At 43.1% G+C, this 21,213-nt stretch overlaps 1 protein-coding gene across 1 annotated transcript in view; it reads right to left on the reverse strand.

The window, feature by feature from the left end:
• Positions 1-21,213, reverse strand: part of CIR1 (corepressor interacting with RBPJ, 1) — a 55,654-nt gene that overhangs the window by 9,078 nt on the left and 25,363 nt on the right. The window contains exon 7 of the mRNA XM_029605807.1: positions 19,329-19,446. Coding sequence (XP_029461667.1) covers positions 19,329-19,446 — 118 coding nt within the window. The remainder of the gene's footprint in view (positions 1-19,328; positions 19,447-21,213) is intronic.

Consider the following 21,213-nt stretch of genomic DNA (forward strand, 5'->3'; position numbering starts at 1 on the left):
GATCCTCAGAAAATTTAACACCTTTATTAGAATTTGCCAATTTTAGAACAGTATTACAGGCTCTTATATTTACTAGTACTGACTACTGTAACTCTTTGCTGTTAGGATTGCCATATTCCATGATTAGATCATTACAAATTTTAATGAACTCTGCGGCTAGAATCCTTACAGGAAAGAGGAAAAGGGATGACATCACTCCAACTTTAGCAGAACTACACTGGCTGCCAGCTGAACAGAGGATTCATTTTAAAGTATTATGCATTATACATAAGCTAATTTACGATGAAAGGGTGGATTGGCTTAACACGGCCTTACGATTATACATACCACAAAAAAATCTTCAATCTGCTAACAAAGCTTTATTACCAATACCTCCATTAAAATCAGCGCGTTTGACGCAAGTCAGGGAACGAGCCCTGTCACTAGCAGGTCCTTTAATTTGGAACGGAATACCTCTAGAATTAAGAATTCAACAGAATTATACATTTTTTAAAGGAATGTTAAAAACACTGTTGTATAAGCAGGCATTCTGTAAAGAACAGGAATAACAAAAAGGCTGTGGACTAAAGTTAATAGATTGTTTAGTTTTATGTAAGAAATGCGTTTTTAGAAATAGAGCTTTTAATATTTTATGACTAGTAAATATATTGTACTATTTTAGGGATGATTCAGATTTTAAGTATAGATATGTTAGAGATTGGTTTTGTTTTTAAATTGTATATTGTAATAGATGATTGTTGAAGGGCACTGTTAATTTTATATTGTTTTTAGTGGGTGCCGCAATGTGAACAGTTGTGATGGGCTATGCTTATACGACAGTATATACAAGTTTAAAAATAAATAAATACAAATTATGCATGAAAAATATCCTATCACTTTAGAACCAGTGGAACTCCTAGTACAATGAAATGACGAGTTCACTACAGTCATTGATACCCTAGGCCCCCTCCAACCAAACCCTATGAGACCGCCAAAGCACTCCTCTTAATTTGAGACATAGAAGACCATCATGAACCTCATCAACATGAACAGAAATGGTATAAACAAAACAGAGATACCAACTTATGCATCTGCAAGAACATGCAAAAAAATACAAAACCACCATCTAAATGGCAAAGAGACCATCTTTCAAACAACTTGAACTAGCAAAGAATCGCCTAGGAAACATTTTTTCCAAATAGTAAGGAAACTCTCCAAACCTAGCTTCCTTACACCGATTACCACTATGAAGGGCTCACAGCTGACAACTTTGCTGAATTCTTTATTGAAAACATTGAAATTGTATGCCCCTCCTCCATCATTACCTCCTTCCCACACACCCTTCTCAAACCCAAATGACAAAACTAAGCCAAACACCCAACTTCAAAACCCAACTAGACAATGGCAAATCTTAGTCCAGAGCTCATAGTGGTATCCAGGCTATTTCCCACAAAAAGGTAGAGAAAATCCCCCAAAGGTTAGATTCCACGCCCTCTAAATTCATATGCAATTTGAAACAAGATTAGCAACCTGGCTGACCACTATAATAAATGTCATATTATTTATTTATTTATTTAACAGTTTTATATACCGAATTTCTTGTAACAGGATTACAAATTAACCCAAGGCTCCTTGTCTTTCTCACTAAAAAAAAAAGGTGGTGATCAAACCTATCTGGAAGAAACCAGGCACTGACCCCCAAATAGTCAATCACCATTGGCTAGTATCAGCCATTCTCTTTTATCCAAATTAGTGGAAAGAGTAGTTTACCTTCAACTCCTAGACTTCCCTAGAAGAGGCCAATATTCTTCATACTTACCAATCTGGCTTCAGGAAAAGCCGCAGAAGAGAATCAGCACTATTGGCATTAACTGATGGCATGCGTCTACATGCTGCCCTAGGAGGCGATTCCCTCCTAGTGCTACTAGATCTCTCCACCATATTCAACACTATCGCTTGCGCCTGACAACTTTTGGAAGGCATTGTATCACATATCTTAGCGCCACCCCTAATGCCTACTGTGGACACTTGGAGGGTCCTGTCAAATACTGCTTGCATCTGCACACATGCTCCTACACTGTCTACTTTCCAATCTCCAAATGAGTTCTTGTTTGCTTCTGGGCAAGTACCCCACCCACAAACTATTTCCTGGTGGTTTCTAGGGACACGGAGATCCCATACTACCTAGGGATCACACAGTTCCTAGAAATGTAATCACAGAAAAAAATACAGAAAATACTGGAATCATGAATCAATCCAGGAGAAAGCAACAAAGTTTATTAACAAAAAACAGCAGAAAGGAAAAACGTTTCACTTTGAAACAGTAACAGGTAAAATAAGGATTAATTCAGTAAAAATTAACTAAAAGCTTTTCATTGTACTTATCCAGTGTTTGAGAAGGACAGGGAAGGACTGCCCACGAGTTGGAATAGGGTCTCAGCACAAATCATCTCTCTGTTACCCAACCGAGACTAGAGAGATTTCTAGCTGCTTCAGGGCTAGTTTTCTATGAGCTATGTTTGAATGGTCAATCAGGACACAAAATATTAGCAATATCTTCCTAACCAGGAATGCCTTTTTGACCAACGACACCATAGAATGTTAGTCTTACAGATCCCTAAGGTTACCGGGAGATTATGCTGTTCAAGTCTATCGCCCACTGACTGAGGAGTAACTCTACCTCAAGACAAAGCTGAGTCAAATGAAATGGATCTGAATTGGAGGCTAAACATTAGTGCAGCGCTGGAAATATAGAGAAGCACCACCCAGATACCACAATCCGGAGGACTCCAACAGTCTTTGATGATTTTTATTCATTCTTACAGAAATAGCTTAATTCCCCCCATCCACCCCTCCTCAACCAGAAGAGACAAGGTCTGAAATTTGGGCATCAACAACTAGGCCCCAGTTTTGGTAGAGACTACTGCTGGGCCTTACGTTGATGCCTCTCATATGTGTGCCCTCTGGTTGGAAGCTGCTTCTGAGGCAGTGCTGATGGAGCCTGGTACCGTTGAAATTGTTGGAAGAGGCATCTTTGAAAAAAAGGGTATTTAGAAGAACAAATGACTGGAGGTGACAAGCTGCTCGATCTCCCCTGAAAGGGACTTGATAAGTGTATGCTGCACCTCCTTAATTTGGGCAACAGTTTGTCTAACTTTGATCCCAAAGAGATTATCACTGGTGCAAAGGATGTTGCCCAATTTGTCATGGATGTCTTCTCACATACCACTTGATTTTAACCAGGCCATTTGATGAGGCTCAATGGCCGCTGAAGAAGACTTAGCTGTCACTTTGAAAGACTCATATACTATTACAATCTTCTGTGTCTAAGTGAGCTTAATGATAGCTGTCCTGCTCCCTATCCAGGGACTCCAAGAGGGGCTTCAGCTTGTTGATACAGTCACATAACTATTCAACCAAGTAAAGTAGATAGGCCACGATGTAGGTGTTCAACATTGAACTCCCAAAGTTGTCAAGTAGTCTAATGACCTTACTTGGGGTTGTGTGTTGGAGAAGATCTGGGTCTTCTTGGCCCACTTCAAAGCTGATTGCAACATCACCGACTGGTGGGGCAGCAGGACTATGCCACAACCAGGAGCCTATACTTGGGATCCGCTTTCTGGCTACTGGGCAGGCAGCTGACTAGATTATCCAACATTCTCATTTACAGATCTCAAAGAATTGGGATCACTGCTGATTTGGAGTGGATTTTGAGAACTCAAAGCAATCCAAAGACCTCCGTGCATTAGTACTTTTCTCTCCGGACATTAACTCAGATGGCCTTCCCCAACTTTTCCAGAAATCTGGAGGAGAATCTTCTGGCAGGGATGAATGTTCTGGCAGATCAAGTAAAGGCTCTGAGGTGATTCTCATTATTATTATAAAGGAGATATCCGGTTCCAAGAAGGCCACATTCAGTGACTTCAAAAATTGTCTGTGACTGCCAGATGTCCATCACCAATGGCCATGTCATCTGCTACAAGTGCCTGGGTCAGGACCACGACTGCTTTGATGGTGCCTGATGCGTTGAACTTCTGCATCAATGGTGCAGACTAATCTCATGGAGGAGATGAGGCTCGAGAGTGCGTCGAGGAACAAACTGGCGCTGTCGCATCTATGTGTTGCTCAGCTTCAAAGCTATGGCAAATCCAGAGTCTGGCACCATCGATGGGGGAGTAGTTCTAAGTGCAATGTATTTGTAATTTTTAAAGTTGTGTGCAAGCATTGACAAATGGCACTTCATACTTGTTAGCTCTATTTTCTGCATGTAAATTACACCATAAGAACATAAGAAATTGCCATGCTGGGTCAGACCAAGGGTTCATCAAGTCCAGCATCCTGTTTCCAACAGAGGCCAAACCAGGCCACAAGAACCTGGCAATTACCCAAACACTGAAAAGATCCCATGCTACGGATGCAATTAATAGCAGTGGCTATTCCCCAAGTAAACTTGATTAATAGCCGTTAATGAACTTATCCTCCAAGAACGTATTCAAACCTTTTTTTGAACCCAGCTACACTAACTGCACTAACCACATCCTCTGGCAACATATTCCAGAGCTTTATTGTGCTTTGAGTGAAAAAGAATTTTCTCCGATTAGTCTTAAATGTGTTACTTGCTAACTTCATGGAATGCACCCTAGTCCTTCTATTATTCTAAAGTGTAAATAATTGATTCGCATCTACTATTTTTGACATTTTCTTTTTGATGTGGGGAGAACAGAGATTGGTGAGGCAGTGTCCTCTTGTATATTTCCTCCCTCTAACACCCTGACGTGAGCAATGCAAACTTGGGCTGTCTGTCACTCCCTCCTCCAGATACAGCTGCCGCCATTCTTCCCCCAAGCTTCAAACTGCTGCCAACTTATAAAAAACAAAATAAAAGCCTTGCTGACTCTACTGCACCATCACTTCCTGCTGGATTTGGTTTGAATTTAGCAGTGTGTGTCTGGTGCGTATGTACATACTTGCTGTTTAGCAGGGAAATGACAACTGAAAAACAGATCCAAATAATCACAATGAGATGACGATGTAATATTAGTTGTGAATTTTGAATATATGCAACCCGCGGCATGATAATCTCTAAGAATGATGGGAAGACAGAAAAAAAAAATTCCTGTCCTTAAAAGCAATCTCTGTTCTCTTTTTTACAGCTGGCATAGACTCAGATCCACCCCCTTACCCTAGCCCTCTGTTTGGTTGCAAGGGTAGACTTTCTGACAATCAGGCTGATACAGTACAGTGCGCTCCGGTGGAGCGCACTGTACTGTATCGGCCTGTACTTTACTGTATCGGCCTGTACTGTACTGATCCAAAGACAACGACAAACCTTTTCCGTTGGAAAAAAAAATCAGCAGAACCAGGGGTCACAATTTGAAACTCCAGGGAGGAAGACTCAGAACCAATGTCAGGAAGTATTTCTTCACGGAGAGGGTGGTGGATGCCTGGAATGCCCTTCCGGAGGAAGTGGTGAAGACCAGAACTGTGAAGGACTTCAAAGGGGCGTGGGATAAACACTGTGGATCCATAAAGTCTAGAGGACGTGAATGAAGAGTGGGTGGCTCGCAGGAATGACTGCTACTGCCTGGAGATAATACCTTTATTCAATAAACATACACACGGTTAATGCGACTCCAACATTGCTCTAAGCTTCAACGGCAAGAGGAAATGTGGAAAAAAAGAATTTGCATTCACAAAAAAAGCAGGGAGTAGCTTGCTTGTTACGGCGGTTACTACCCCAAACCAAATAAGCCTGATACTTCACTTTCAATACATATCCAACATAGCTCTCTGCTTCAACGGCAGGGGGAATGAAGAAAAGTGGATCTATATACAGATAACAACCAACAAGCGGATAGGCATGAGTGTAGCTTGCTTATTGCGGCGGTTACTACCCCTGACTAATTAAGCTAGATATTCACTTAGATGCAGTTCCAACACTGCTCTCTGCGTTAATGGTGGGGGTGGAAGGGAAATAGAACCAAAAGGTTACTAAGAGCCAAGACTAACAGAAGTATGAGAAAAAAAAAAAATTCAAAGCTTGCTGGGCAGACTGGATGGGCCGTTTGGTCTTCTTCTGCCATCATTTCTATGTTTCTATCCTTTTTGCTGGAAATGTTTAATAGTTTTTAAAAAAGAATTCCCAGACTACCCCTCATTTTTTTTTTAGGTCAGAGGTTATTTTATTCATCCATGCCTTAATACATTATCATCACAAAGACAATTTTAGTTGTCAGTTGAACAAATCATTCCAATTTTCTGTTCTGAGTTAATGTTGTAGTCCCAAGAATATTATTGTCCAAAGCTTTTGAAGACTGCTCCAATGCAGCCGTGCCCAGCATATGAATCTCAGTAAAGTGAGGAGCAATCGTGTGGACCCCTCAGAACCTGATGGAGAAGTCACTGAGACATGTACAGCACACAAACTTTAGTGGACTTGTCATAATGAAGTGTCCATATTTCTTATTGCACAGTGTAAATAAACATAAAATATACCAGTAGTATTCACTCCCAGTCCTCAAGGATCTGCAAACAGGCCAGATTTTCAGGATATCCCTAATGAATATGCATGAGATAGATTTTCATGCAACAGAGGCAGCATGTATGCAAATTTCTCTCATGCATATTCAATTTAGGCTTTCCTGAAAACCTGACCTGTCTGCAACTGTCTAGGGCCAGGAGTGAATACCACTGAAATATTCTGATGCGAAAAAAAAAAAAAAAAAGGAGATTTAAGAAAAAGGTAGAAAGAAGAAGTTGATAGCACTGCTTCATTAAGTTACAAAGAAGCTAAGACAGCTCAGTATACAGAAGCATGAAGACGGAGACAAGATGGGTAGGTCTGGTGAGACTAGAGACATCAGACAGGAGGGACCAGAGAAGCAAATATCAGATTATGCTATTTGGTTAAGTCAGGAAAACAAATCAGAGGTGTGGGCAATTTATCAGCTGGTAGAGATAAATAAGCTCTAAGGCCAAGACAGTTAGGAGAAGAACCAAGTGAAGAAAACAGTCAAAGCAACCTTTAGAGCTTCTGGACTACTATTTAAAAAAAAAAAAAAAAAAAGAAGTACCACCAGACATCACTGAAATAGGAGATAAAAAAATGAGCTTCTAATCCTATTTATTTATTTGATTTATATTCTACATTTTTGGCCTTTCAAAGCAGATTACATTCAGGTATTGTAGGTAATTTCCCTATCCTCAGAGGGCTCACAATCTAATTTTGTACCTGAGGCAACAGAGGGCGAAGCGACTTGCCAAGGGCACAAGGAGTGGCAATGGGATTTGAAACCTGGTTTCCCTGGTTCATAGCCCGCTGCGCTAACCACTAGGCTACTCTTCCGATCATGTAAATGATATATGGCTATCTAAGAACCAGGGGGACCTTCAGTGACAGAAAAGTATACTGTGGTTCATCCTAGGTTGCTCCAGATGCTCACACTGGCTCACTTGATATGATGCACAGATTTTAGTATTCTTACATTGCGCTGGAAAATATGGATAATTAGTTTCCAAAATTTGAGCTGGAGTCTGTTTCAGACTGGTAAATTTCAGATTGCCATATGATGGTAAAATTTACCAGACAAAAAGAGTAATGTTTTAAAAGAATAGTACAGTAATTAAATGCTAAATTACAATGACATTCCCAGGGAATTACAGTTCATCCTCCTTAATGACAAATGAATTCATCATGATTATTGTTGTTACAATGAATACCAAATGAATTAAAAATGATTGGCCTCTTAGTTTGTGTGTAGCAGATAAAAGGTTTCATTTGCTATTCAAATCAATTGCAGTGGTGGCGTCCTGCCCACTGCAGGAAAGGGTCTCTCCTAGCCTAACGTCACCCTTTCCTGTCTTGGGTAAGCCTGCGAGAGAGTCTAGCATGTGCTTAAAAGCAATTTCATTTGGTAGCTTTGCTTGCTTTATTTGTAATTGTTTTTATTAAATTTTCATAAAGAGTAATACAACTGTAAGTAAGAACAAAATACATATACATATATCTAGTGTCAAACAGGAAGAGACCCAAACAGCATGTGGTGTATCGAAATCTTGGTTTAACCATCCCTTTGAGGATCTAGTACTATTCAGCCCAGGTTAATATGAATGGGTAATAACAACACAGTATTTCTCTTCATTCTTGTATAGTGTGTCTTCCCTCCCTCCCCTTTGCTTGCTTTAATGCCCATATCATAAGTCCACTCTGTCTTCAACATGGAGCACAAACATCTTGTATCCAGTTTCCTGCTCACGTCGATATCCTGAGTGATGGCCCTAAATGGTCTAGTTCTTTTCACTAAGGCAGCCATTTCATTTTCAGGTCTCTGCTTGCAATTCCTAGCAAGAGATTTCCTTCCTCTATCACCTTTACCTTCACTTTTGAGTCTGCAAGCATCCATGGACCCGACTGTAAAGGCAGTGGACCAAAGAATATGATAGATGAATACTTCCTTTACAGAGTAGGACCTAATGTCTCATGAAATTTCTAAACTAAAAAAAAAAAAAAAAAAAAAGTTACAGTGCTGTCAAGCCATCAATTCCATTCTACCTTTCCAAACACACTGGAAGGCTATTCTATACATCTAGCACCCTTTCCATGAAGAAATATTTTCTGATATTACTACTAAGTCTAACTCCTAGGAGAAATTGCATCTGCTTTCTCTCTGTTCATGGACTACTGGCACAATCACTGCACATCAACAGCTATTGTGTTTTGAACAAGTTGTGTTATTTTGTTTCAGTATAATGCACCTGTTAATGAAAAGTTTGGAAAACTAACAGATGTCCGATGATCACACCAGAAATGAGAAATTGGGGAGCAGCAGCCTTTGGGCTACTTATCTACAAAATTCCAAGGTGTGCCTAAAATTATGCAGAGAAAACCACCTCTAGAGACAGTCTACTAGCCCCTTACTCATCCTAATTCTCATTTATACAGCATAAGTGTAAAAACAATCCCAGAGGATGAATACCTCCTCATCAGCCATTTGTGTGGCTCAGGGACTTGGCAGGCCTTAAAGCCTGCTGAAATGCCTGTCCATGTACACACTATCTACCTTATAAATGGCCTGTGACCGACGGCCCGCAAATGCGCAGTAGAGACCAGCTCTACCGCGCATGTGCGGGCGAGCACGTCGCTCTGAGGCAGCTTCAGAAAGAAAAAAAAAATGGCGGCGTCCAGTGGCAGCAGCGGGCGGCGGCGGCGGTACCGGCAGCGGGCGGCGACGGCGGTAGCGAGCGGCGGCGGTAGCGACGGCGGTAGCGGCGACGGCGGTAGCGACGGCGGTAGCGGGCGGTAGCGAGGGAGGGAGAAGAGAGAGGGAGGGACGGACTGAGTGGGAGGGAGGGACGGAGAGAGAGAGTGGGAGGGAGTGACTGAGTGAGAGAGTGGGAGGGAGTGACTGAGTGAGAGGGAGGGATTGAGTGAGGGGGAGGGGACTGAGTGAGAGGGAGGGAGTGGGACTGAGTGAGAGGGAGAGGGGGGGACTGAGGGAGGGAGTGGGACTGGAGAGAGAGGGAGGGAGTGGGACTGAGGGAGAGTGAGTGGGACTGAGTGAGTGAGAGGGAGGGGGAGGGAGTGACTGAGTGGGAGGGAGGGATTGAGTGAGGGGGAGGGACTGAGGGAGGGAGTGGGACTGAGGGAGAGAGAGGGAGGGAGGGAGTGGGACTGAGGGAGAGGAGGGAGGGAGTGGGACTGAGTGAGAGTGAGTGGGACTGAGTGAGAGGGAGGGAGAGAGGGGGGAGGGAGTGAGTGAGACTGAGTGGGAGGGAGGGACTGAGTGATAGGAGAGGGAGGGTGGGGAGGAGTGGGTGAGGGAGGGGGTGGTGAAGAGTGAGGGGAGAGAGAAAGAGGGGGAGGTGAGAGACAGAGGGATGTAGCCCGTTTTAACGGGCTTAACGGCTTGTTGCTATTATAAAAGACCAGGTGTAAACGTATGTGTTTTAAGAACAGGATGCCACATTATTATACTGTACAAGAATTTCTTTGGGAAACAGAACTTCCATTTATCAAGAAGGATCACTGCCTGTGGGATACACCGATTCAAGCACTGTTACAACATTAGCTTTACATATAGTTTTGTCCATATGGATAATTATAATTGCTGGGAGCAGCTTAGGACTATAAGTTTTGCTTTCCAGATTTCAATTTGTAAAGTAGTAGTAAATCTTGCAGTTAGTCTCTGCAAACGGCACAGCTGGAACACTCTAATGCTAACAGTTTCAGGTGAACCAATAAGTTATTTTATCTGTGAAAGTAAGAATTCTATAATAGAAATAATGCACCCCCAGGGGATGTGGTTATCATGAAATAATTATACTCCTGGGAGATTACAGACACAAGGCAGCGCCCCAGGGGTGTGATTATCCCTTGATAACTACATCTACCAAAACTGCCTTATTGCAAAAACTAATCTCTATTCACCGGTGAGATATTACTCAATAGGACATTTTATTGGAAATGAAGAGACTATTTTCTAGACTGAATCACCTGTGGATTAGTAACTTGGTCAGTTTCAGCTTATTTCCTTCCCGAGTAAATGCGAATGAAAACCTACTGCAAAAATGAAAGATCACTCCAAATCCCACTCAGGTTTCAGCTCTCCGCTCTCTAATTGTTTCTGCAGTCAGGGAACAGGAGACACTGAGTGAGGTTTACTGCTGCTGAAAGTAATGAAATATAAATCCACCGCCAGGCAGAACACAGCCAATTGTGACAAGTTGGTAGACAATTGTTTTGTAGGAAATGAAATCTGGGTACATTACACTTGACACTTGCCATTCCTGTCTGAGCACAAAATACTCAGAAAGTATCTGTTAGAGGCAATGCTCTGCCATTATTCTCAGAGGAAAATGTGTGCCATTTAACATCCCGGGTTAGGAAAATTGTTATCTAACACTGTTCATTATACCCATACCATTAAATGAATAAATATGCAAAGGAGGAGCTCATCTTTCAGCATTTCTTGGGGAAGGAGCCTTAGCAGATGCCAAGGCCCACATCTAAACAACACTAACTTACTCCAGGTATTGTCTCTTTCCTTTCATAACAGGTAATGTCAGATTTAAGAAGTAGGCAAAATAATGCAAAAAGCCTGCAAGACAGTTAACTTGTTGCTTTGAAAGGGTGCCTTTTTTGTCCTAGCCTTTTTGATTTTCCTCAGCTTTGCTAATGCACAGAAAAGCAAAGTTTGCTTACCGTAAACGGTGTTTCCGTAGAGAGCAGGATGAATCGGCCATGCTGTCATGGAGAACGTCCTCCGGGCATCACAAGGCAGCTTCTCCTCAGTCTGAACGATAGCAGAAGGAAAGCATTAATATGCGCAGGTGCGGCTGTCCAGGGAGGCGGGTGGATCAGCATGGCTGATTCATCCTGCTATCTTCGGAAACACCGTTTGCTTACCGTAAACTTGCTTTTTCCCCCCATCGATAGCAGGGCTGAATTAGCCATGCTGTCATGGGAGACCCTAGCTCCTGGGTTTGTGAGGGGTCGTGTACTTTGCCTTTACCTGCTCAAGCATAACCCAGTTGCGTGGACAGCCAGCCTGGACTGCTTACGTAGTAAAATGCTGCAACACTGCCTTTCCCAGTTTGGCATCTTCGGATGTCTGCTAGTCTAGACAGTAATGAGACGTAAAAGTGTGAAGAGATGACAATGTGGCAGCTTTGCAGATGTCCAGGGGTGGTATGGGCCATAAGTGGGCAACAGAGGTGAAGATTGCTTGCAATTGATGAGCATGTGGCTTACCCGGGAGCGGAGTGTTTCGCTTGTCATAGCAGAACTGGATGCATTGGGAAATCCAGCTGGAAATAGTTTGCTTTGCCACTGGTAGGCCAGGGGCATTCGGGTTAAAAGGTGACAAATAGTTGTGATGCTCTATTGTCAGAGTGAGTTCATCTTTTGTAGTAGGCCAACACTCTTTTACAGCCTAGTGTATGCAATAAATGTTCTCTGTCATTCTGGTGCGGTTTTGGAAAGAAGTCAGCAGTTCAATGGACTGATTAAGGTGGAAGGCAGAAACCACCTTCGATAGGAAGGAGGGGAGAGTCCACAGCATCACTTTGTGGTGATAAAACTGTACATATAGTGCATAGTGTACCAGTGCCTGCAGTTCACTCACATGTCTTGCAGACGTGATTGCTACAAGAAAAACTACTTCCACGTGAAGTATTTTATGTGCAAGGAATCCATCGGTTCAAATGGCAGCAGCATCAGCTGCTCCAAAACAATGTTGAGATCCTAGGCCACCAGTAGTTTAGACATTGGGGGTCTAAGATGAGAGAGGCCCCTAATGAATCGTGTGATTAGAGTTTGGGTGACATTGGTGTTTGTGGTAGGCTGCAATGGTACTGAGGTGGACTCTAACCGAGGCAGTCACCAATAATGCCATATACAGCATGTATAAGTAGTCCAGGAGGGTTTCTAGCGAGCAGGTGAATGGGTCCAAGTGGTGCTGTACGCACCAGGTCGAGTATCGTTTCCATTTCAATTGGTAATTTCGTCTGGTAGAGGGATTCCTGGCGGCAATCAGGATGTCCTGAGCGCCCTGGGAGATTCCTTGTTCCCTTAGTAATGACCGTTCAATCTCCACGCTGTTAGATGCAGCGAGTCCTGCATTGGTTGCAGGAGGGAGCCCTCTTCTTGGGATAGGTCACTCTTGTAGTCCAGTGGAATGGATTGTTCAATTGACAAACGGAGCAGATAAGAGTACCAGGGTTGCCTGGGCCCTGCTGGAGTGATTAGGATTAGGTTTGCTATGTCCTGGACACACTTTTGAATCGTGCGAGCAAGGAGTGGAATCAGGGGAAAGGCATCTTGCGCTGTGCGAAGAGGGCTGGGAAACACCGAGCAGAAACGTGGCACCTTCTTGTTCTGCTCCGGGTGAAGAGGTCTATGGTCGGAACTCCCCAGTGGCCAAAGATGAAAGATGTCGTCGGCCACCTGTTGGTGTAGCGACCACTCGTGAGGGTGAAAAATTCGGCTCAATCTGTCCGCTCGATTGTTGTCGATTCCCGGTAGGTATGTTGCTTGCAGAAAGACTGAATAGCGGGCTGTCCATTCTAAGATGAGGATTGCTTCCCTGCAGAGGTTCCATGAACCAGATCTTCCTTGCTTGTTGATGGAGAATATGGCGACTTTGTTGTCGGTATATACCATGACCCTTTTCCCTTGTAAGTAAGTGACAAAGGTCCGGAGGGCATTTCTGATGGCCCTCAGCTCCAGGAGGTTGATTTTGTAAGATTGCGCTTGAGAGGAACACTGACCTTGCATTTGCAGGTGGTCTAGATGGGCACTCCATCCCTTGTGTGATGCATCTGTCATGAGGACTGAGTTGAGGGGAAGTGGACGGAAAAGCACACTCTTTGTGAGTATATGGGCTTTTTAGCCACCAGTCCAAGTCTTTGGTCATTTCTTAAGTCAGGGAGACTATGTGGGATAGTGGGCAATGGTAGGCATTCATACAAATATTGTACAATATAAAATTGGTGCTGATGGATCAGAGCACCCAACATGGCAGATTGGAAAGATCTCCTCGCAAACTCATCTAGGTAGCGATGATCTTTCCCCGATGGCGTGTTGGAATGCATTCTCATCTTCTTTGCATGTTTCATGGCCGACTCGACCACTATAGAAGCATGTGGTAGCTGTGGGGGAGTGTAGAGTGGTGACTGTTTCATGCGGAACTTTAAGTCGGTCTTCCAGGAAACCGGCGACATGGTAAACTGTTTCCCAAGATTTTTCCAGGACCACATCCAACACATGGTGGGATGGGAGAGCTGCTGGTTCCGCTGGAAGTTCAAATATCTTTAGAATGCCTAAAGTTTCTGCTTTTGGATCCGGGAGCTTGTGGATCTCGATGTGCAGGGTGGAGCCCACCTTTTCAATGAACTTAGGATATGAGAGATCTGCTGGTCAGGGGAGTAGGGCTCCTGGGGTTCTTCTACAGGGTCAGAAGGGTATCCTGTGGACAACCCTGGTGAGGCAGGCGGGGAGTCTGGTTGGAGGCAAATTCGGTGAGAGCCAGGGGAAGGGTGAGGTATTACCCTCCCCTGGTAGTTGCCGGGAGAGGTGAGACTCCTGTCGGTGAGAGAGACAGGGCGAGTGTTCACGCGACTGTGTTGGAAAGACTCGCAGGCTGAGTGGGCTTGGTTGTGGATAGGAGTAACCCGTCTGGAGAGAGGAGAAGAAACCTGTGAGGGTGGCAGAGATCTGTGTTATGGCTTGTTGAGCCATGTCCGGTACTGGGGGAGGAAGTGTTAGTAGTTGACTCAGTCTCTGTTGTGTGGAATCGCTGCTAGGAGAATATTGGAATTTGGTGCTTGTGGGCATTCATCACCTCAAGCCCTGATCCTCTTATGTAGTGGTTTCTTGGAGCTGCGTGGAGGTATGATGCTATCGGGAAATGGATGAGAGATCTGAGTAGACCTGCAAGGATGAGGAAGACGAAGCATCCTGAGAGTCGGAACGGGAGGCCACGTCAACGAAGTCCTCACCTGTCCTGTTAGTTGACACTGGGCTTCTGTGCCCGGATGTGCATTTGTGCGGTCTAGGCTGTGGAACCACAGTGTGATCAGAGGGGATATTGCTCTCTTCATCTTGGCGAGGGTCCCCGGAGTCAAGGTGTTGCTTCAGTTCCTGCCGACGATCGATGCGGCTGCTTCTCAATTCCTGCGCCAAAGATTGCGTCACAGCATGCATCGCTGGCCGCATCAAGGGCGCATGTGTGGTAGTGCACGCGGTGTCTCCAGGCATTGAGGGCCTTGGTATAGACACCGGTGCCGATGCTTTGGAAGGCTGACGATCGCGTCGAGGCTCGCTGTGCGAATCGCGGGTCTTCTGTCGAGGCACGTTGCGATAGCTATGTTTTGCTTTTGATGTGTTGCCCCCTTTCTTAGTCGATCCATGGGGCCCCTAAGGATGCTGCCCTTTTTTCTGGGTGGGCCTATTTTGGTGCCGGTGAAAAATGGGCCTCTGGGGTGGGGGGCATACAAGCCCTTAGCTGCAAACCATAGATTCTTAATTTTCTGAGCCCTCTGCCGTTGGGCCCTAGGCAACATGCAGCCACAATGTTTGCATGTTGCCTGGTTGTGGTTTGCGCCCAGACAGATATAACATGCCGAATGTCCATCTGTTATGGACATGATTTTTCCCACACGCACACGGTTTAAATCCCGATGGTCGGGGCATACCTGCGCAATGGTGTTCCTCCTTTATATTTATTATTTTTTATATTTGGTCTATCCGCTGAAGTACTTTCACTCTTTGCGCTCGCAGAGAGAACAGACTGAGGAGAAGCTGCCTTCCTGCGCGGGAACACATGCGCAGACTACAGAGCTAAGCTCTGTAATAGCTTTGGCAAGCTCCGCTTTGCGATACCCGGAGGACATTCTCCATGACAGCATGGCTAATTCAGCCCTGCTAATCGACGGGAAAAACTATGACTACAAAAGTGCTGTGGGACATTACCTTCAAGGTCTACATTTAAGGATCAAGCTAAAATCCCTTGGGGCCATTTCAAAACTATGCAAGCAAACTGACTGGTAAGCTTTTTGTACCTTTCTGCCCCATATCATCTGGTCTGGTCCCTAGTTTTGGTGGCTAATACAGTACTCCCTCACTCCAGTGGGAAAATGGCTCAGTTGCCTGGACAGACCTGCTATTACTTTGGAGACCATGTGACAGACAATTATAATATTTTCAGTAAAAAAATGAGGAACTTGGAAGTTTCGCTGGGGACTGCCAAGCATGTTCCACTCTTTTAGACTAGAGAGTGGAACATGCTGAGAAAATTGAGGCTTTGCAAGCGCAGCATAAAGTGCCAGTTCTGTTTTTCCTACTTAAAGGGACTCAGTGATGAAGGGAAGTCAAATAGGCACCACAGGTAAGGGAGATCTCTGGCCTAAAGAGCTTCCCATCCAAATGGAAGGAAAGGAAGAGACACACAAGAGGGAAGAGGAAGTTGCAGAAGATCTCAGTGGATGTGGTGGGATTCAAGGGGGACAATTTTTAAAGCCACTTACCTGGGTAAATACTGATTTACACACATAAATTGGCATGACTGAAAACTGCCTTCACTCAATATGACTGAAAAATACGTGTGCTGTTCCACAAAGGGCACATTTTCAGCTGCATTTAGGGTAGTCTAGGTGCACTATTTTCCCTACAAAGATCTACCCACACAAAAATTAGGTGCAAAAGCCAGCAGGTACTTTTTACCAGTTTCAAGAGAAATGGTTCAGTTTCGACTGCCTCTGGAAGCAACATCTGAGGAAGACATGTTGGGAGAGACCATAGGAACAAAAGAAATGCCAAGCTGGGTTAGACCAATGGCCTGTTGAGCCCATTATGCAGTCTCTGGCAGCATCCAGTCTGGGTCGCCTGATAGCGGTGACCCAACAAGTTGGGAATGGGGGTTGGGGGCGGGCACAAAGAAAGAACTCTAGAAGGAACATGGCTCAGTTGCCTGGATAGCCTGGACAGACCTGCTACTAATACTTTGGAGACCATGGGGCAGACAATTATGTTTTCAGTACAAAATGAGGAACATGGAAGTATCGCTGGGGGCTGCCAAGGAACATACTACTAGACTAGAGAGTGAAACACACTGGGAAAATTGAGGCTTTGCAAGCGCAGCATAAATTGCCAGCTCTGTTTTTGCAGAACAGAGTGCACAAATACATCACAAGCTCAAGCTAATGGAAAACAGACTTCCAGCTTTCCACAAGTATACGCTACCAGCCTAGAAAATGCTCCATAAATATTTGACGGAGATCCTTACAATCCCCTGGGAAGTTCCTATATAAAGAGGCTGTAGAGGGATCATCTGTAGCCACAGATCAATTGCAAGTACCTGTCAGTAGTTTGGACAACTACATTCCTGGAGGGATCTGGTGCAGGGCCTTCTTGTGCCACACTATTCAGTTTGCTTGGCTTTGACAATGAGACTTTTATTGTTATAAAAATATTTTTATATCTGCAACAATTAATGATTGAGGATATTTTTGATTTTTTTTTTTATGCTGTCATCCTATTTCCTTTTTTGTAATGATTACAATGGAAGAAAGAAGCAAAATCACAACCCTACAACAAACATCAAGTCAATTAGAAACAGTAGAGTGCTCACACAAATCAATGTGCTATCAATATGAATCAAAATATGTAGCAAAATGTGTTATATTATACATTATAATTTAAAACTATTCTTACCTCCATCCCTCACTCACACCATCATAAAAAAACATAGCAGCAGCCAAATTATCACAATTCAAACATTTAACAAAATATAGAACATTCACATATGTCTGGAGAATATCAGACATCCTATTTCCTTTTCCTTGTAACACTATTGTCAATTTGATAAAGTGAAATTTTTAATAAAGAAAATGCCCAGAAAGTGCCACCCAGAGGGAAGGTGTGTAGAGAAGGGACATACAAGTACCCCCATGTACTGGTGCAATGCCTGCAGTCTCAGCCTCACAAGGCACTGGGGTTAGGTTGACCTCACTATCAGGAATCCACCTCCAAACTTAATCCCTTCTGTAAAGGCTGCAAATGCACTGCTGTTTTAAAACACACCCAATGACTAGGATTTAAGCCTGGGAAACTTTCAGCACTGTCTCTTGGGACTGTAAGCTTGTGTCAAAGATAATTAAATAATTTAATATAAGCAAAAGAACATAAGAACATGAGATATTTATTTAAAGTTTTTTTATATACCGACATTCGTTAAGAAAACATCACATCGGTTTCCATACAACGAGAAAAACAGCCACCGGGGCTTTACAGTGTAACTAATAATAGAACTGAGGAGAGGAAAAGGGGAGGGGGGAGGGTGAAGCAGGGGAATTAATGCACATTTGATATGCCATACTGGATCAGACCAAGGGTCCATCAAGTCCAGTATCCTGTTTTCAACTGTGGCCAAGCCAAGCTACAAGTACCTGGCAAGTACCCAAACATTAAATATATCTCAAGCTACTACCGCTTATTAATTACCGTCACAGCAGTTTATGGATTTATCCTCTATGAACTTATCCAAACCTTTTTTAAACCCAGTCACACTAACTGCTGTAACCACATCCTCTGGCAATGAATTCCAGAGCTTAACCATATGCTGAGTGAAAAAGAATTTTCTTTGATTTGTTTTGCTAACTTCATGAAGTGTCCCCTAGTCCTATTATCTGAGAGAGTAAATAACCAATTTACATTAACTTGTTTAAGTCCTTTCATGATTTTGTAAACCTCTATCTTGGTGGTCTTCTCCAAACTGTACAGCCCAAACTTCTTTAGCCTTTCCTCACAGGGGAGCTGTTCCATGCCCCTTATTTTGGTTGCCCTTCTCTGCACTCTCTCTAGTGCAGCTTTATCTTTTTTTAGATGTGGCAACCAGAATTGCACACAGTATTCAAGGTGCAGTCTCACCATGGAGCGATACAGAAGCATTATGACATCCATTGTTTTGCCATTCCCTTCTTAATAATTCTTAACATTGTTTACTTTTTTTTGACCGCCACAGCACACTGAGACGACAATGGCCACCTTCCAGTCTTCAGGTACAATGGATGATTTTAATGATAGGTTACAAATCAATTGAAATAGGTCTGAAATATTATTTTTGAGTTCTTTCAGAACCCTGGGGTGTATACCATCCGGTCCAGGTGATTCACTACTCTTCAGTTTGTCAATCTGGCCTACCACATCTTCTAGGTTCACCTGCAAGATGTGGTAGGCCAAAGGGAGGGTCAGTCTGACATATGCTTTCACCCTGATAACATCACAGAAGACAAGAGACTTACATAAATACATGCACTCTCTGTCAAGTATTGCTATGCTTCTAGTAAGCTCTAAAAATGAATTAATCTCTAAATGTTTAGCAATTGCATATGCCAAAAAAGTTAAGAATTATTCAAAGATGACATTGTATATGAGCTTTCAAGCCTACAAAGATCCTTTTTTTCAGATGGATCAGCCATCTGTCTCTTGAAAGTTCATGTAGGTCATCTTTAGACATAACACAACCTGCTAAGAACCCAGAATTTCTGATAACAATGTTTAAAAGAAAGTGAATGTGCTGCAGTGGAAGCTATGCAATGACTAGCGAGCCTTATCTACAACTGATGGGCAGCACTAGTCACCAGTGTAGACATGCCAACATTGGAAGCCAATAAGTATAAGCCTTTAAAGGCATGATGCACAGTACCAACACCGTGCAGTCTGAGCAGGGGTAGCAGGAAGGGACCCTGGTATCCTTCTATGCATATCTGACATCTCACATACACCTTCATACATGGCTGGGAGTTTTAAATCAGTTATGCAAATAATTGAAAGAGACAAGTTGAGATCTTACCTGATCCATCAGTAGAAACTGAACTTGCATTAATTCCAGAAAGACCAAACAATGGACACTCTCGGTCAGTGTTAACATGGCCCCATTTATGGCACTTAATACAGCGCACATTTCGCACCTGAGGAGAGAGTAAGGTACAGTCAAGAAACATAGTGGGCCTGATTTATAATAGGTCCAATATTTCATGTCTTCCCCTATGCTCAAACCTAAAGGCTGATGTACTATCGTGCAAATGGATTCGCAAACAGAATAGCATGCGCAAAATCACCAAATAGCACACAATCAAGTTTGCAAATTTTAGTGTCCATTATTTCTCACTTGTTAACCCATTTGCAAAACTTATAAAAATTGCTAATTAGCTGAAAACTCATGCAAATAAACTCATCAGCAACTAGTTTAAATTTCAAAATGATGCAAATGTGTCATTCCCATAAAAAGCAAAACATCTTGCAATATCAGGCCATTACCACTGAAACTTCTGCAGATTATTACATTGATCCCCTAGTATGTCTGTAGAGTTAGTCAGCTAGATGACAGACTGGATCTGGCACCATCACACCAGAATCTTGACAGCTGGATCCTTCCCTGGGATTCTGTGCTCTGACTGGCAGGGCAAGAGCAATTCACCCCCACGCACTATGTAATTGCAAATTATTTATCACTACAAAACAGGTTGCAATACATGACTTGTTAAGGTATCCCTAATGAAGAGGAAATTAAAAAAAAAAAAAATAAATTAAAAAAAAATAAAAATAAAAAAAAAAAATATATATATATATATACACACTTTTTGTATAATTGTCAATTGAGTAACACGCAAAAACTAGTTTAACAGACTGTTTCTCATAATTAGCAACTAAGCCCAGCATCCTCAACATAAGAAAAGTGATCCTGATAAGATTAATCAATTAGAAGCTTCGATCAGAGATTACAGTATATTTACAACTGCCTTTGTTATAACTGCATCAGAAGAGCTCGCTTTCCTGTTAGTTCTAATTAGTATAAAAAATTATCCCTATTAGTAATAAATGATCCTAATTACTTTGGAAATATCCACAAGTATTCAGATTTTGTTTCAGTTTTTTTATTTTTATTTTTTTTAACTCTTTATTTATAAATCAGAATCAAAACATACAGAGGGTCAATGTATGACATTGAATAAAGCATGTTACAGGGTATTAAAAGAACTAACCCACTTAAGGAGCAATTATTTAAAAGGAGTGGTAAAAATTCCAATAGTGTTCCCAAATCTTATTATAAAGAGATACGTTATCACGTATCAGGTAGACTTCCATTTCCATGCAATAGCAAAGCGAGCGGCATGCAACAAATGCAGGACCAGCAGCTTTTTGTATTTATCCAGCTTCTGGGGCCCCCAAAGCCTGAGGAGACAGAGACCTGGATTCACGGAGATATTTCAACCTGCAATTTGCCTAATGAGTCGTCCCACCCACACCCAGAAGGCGGACACCATGGGACAGTCCCGACCAGACATGACGGTAGGACCCTAACTGGCCACAGCCCACCAACAGTAGGGAGAAGTAGCAGAGAAGTGAGAAAAGAAAAGCGTAAATCTATAAGAACTCATAACGAGGCACACCAACAATTCTGTCCATTTAGAACAGAGAGACAATCTATGCGCCTTACGCCAGACTCCCCACCAAGCCTTCGAACTAATCGTGAACCCCAGGTCTGTATTCCACTGGCGCTCCACCTGCAAAATGGGCTCCCAGTCTATATAGGTCTGAATAATGGCGCGGTATAGGAAGGAGCTCGTCCTGCGACTCATGAAACCCTTAGTGAAAGCGAGTTCCAAAGCAGTAGAAGTTACCCAATACCACCCCCTGCGCTGTCGCAGTTCGTTCCTGTAGCAAAAGGTCATGAT

Source organism: Rhinatrema bivittatum, chromosome 6 (genome assembly GCF_901001135.1).
Source record: "Rhinatrema bivittatum chromosome 6, aRhiBiv1.1, whole genome shotgun sequence".
Lineage (NCBI taxonomy): Eukaryota > Metazoa > Chordata > Amphibia > Gymnophiona > Rhinatrematidae > Rhinatrema > Rhinatrema bivittatum.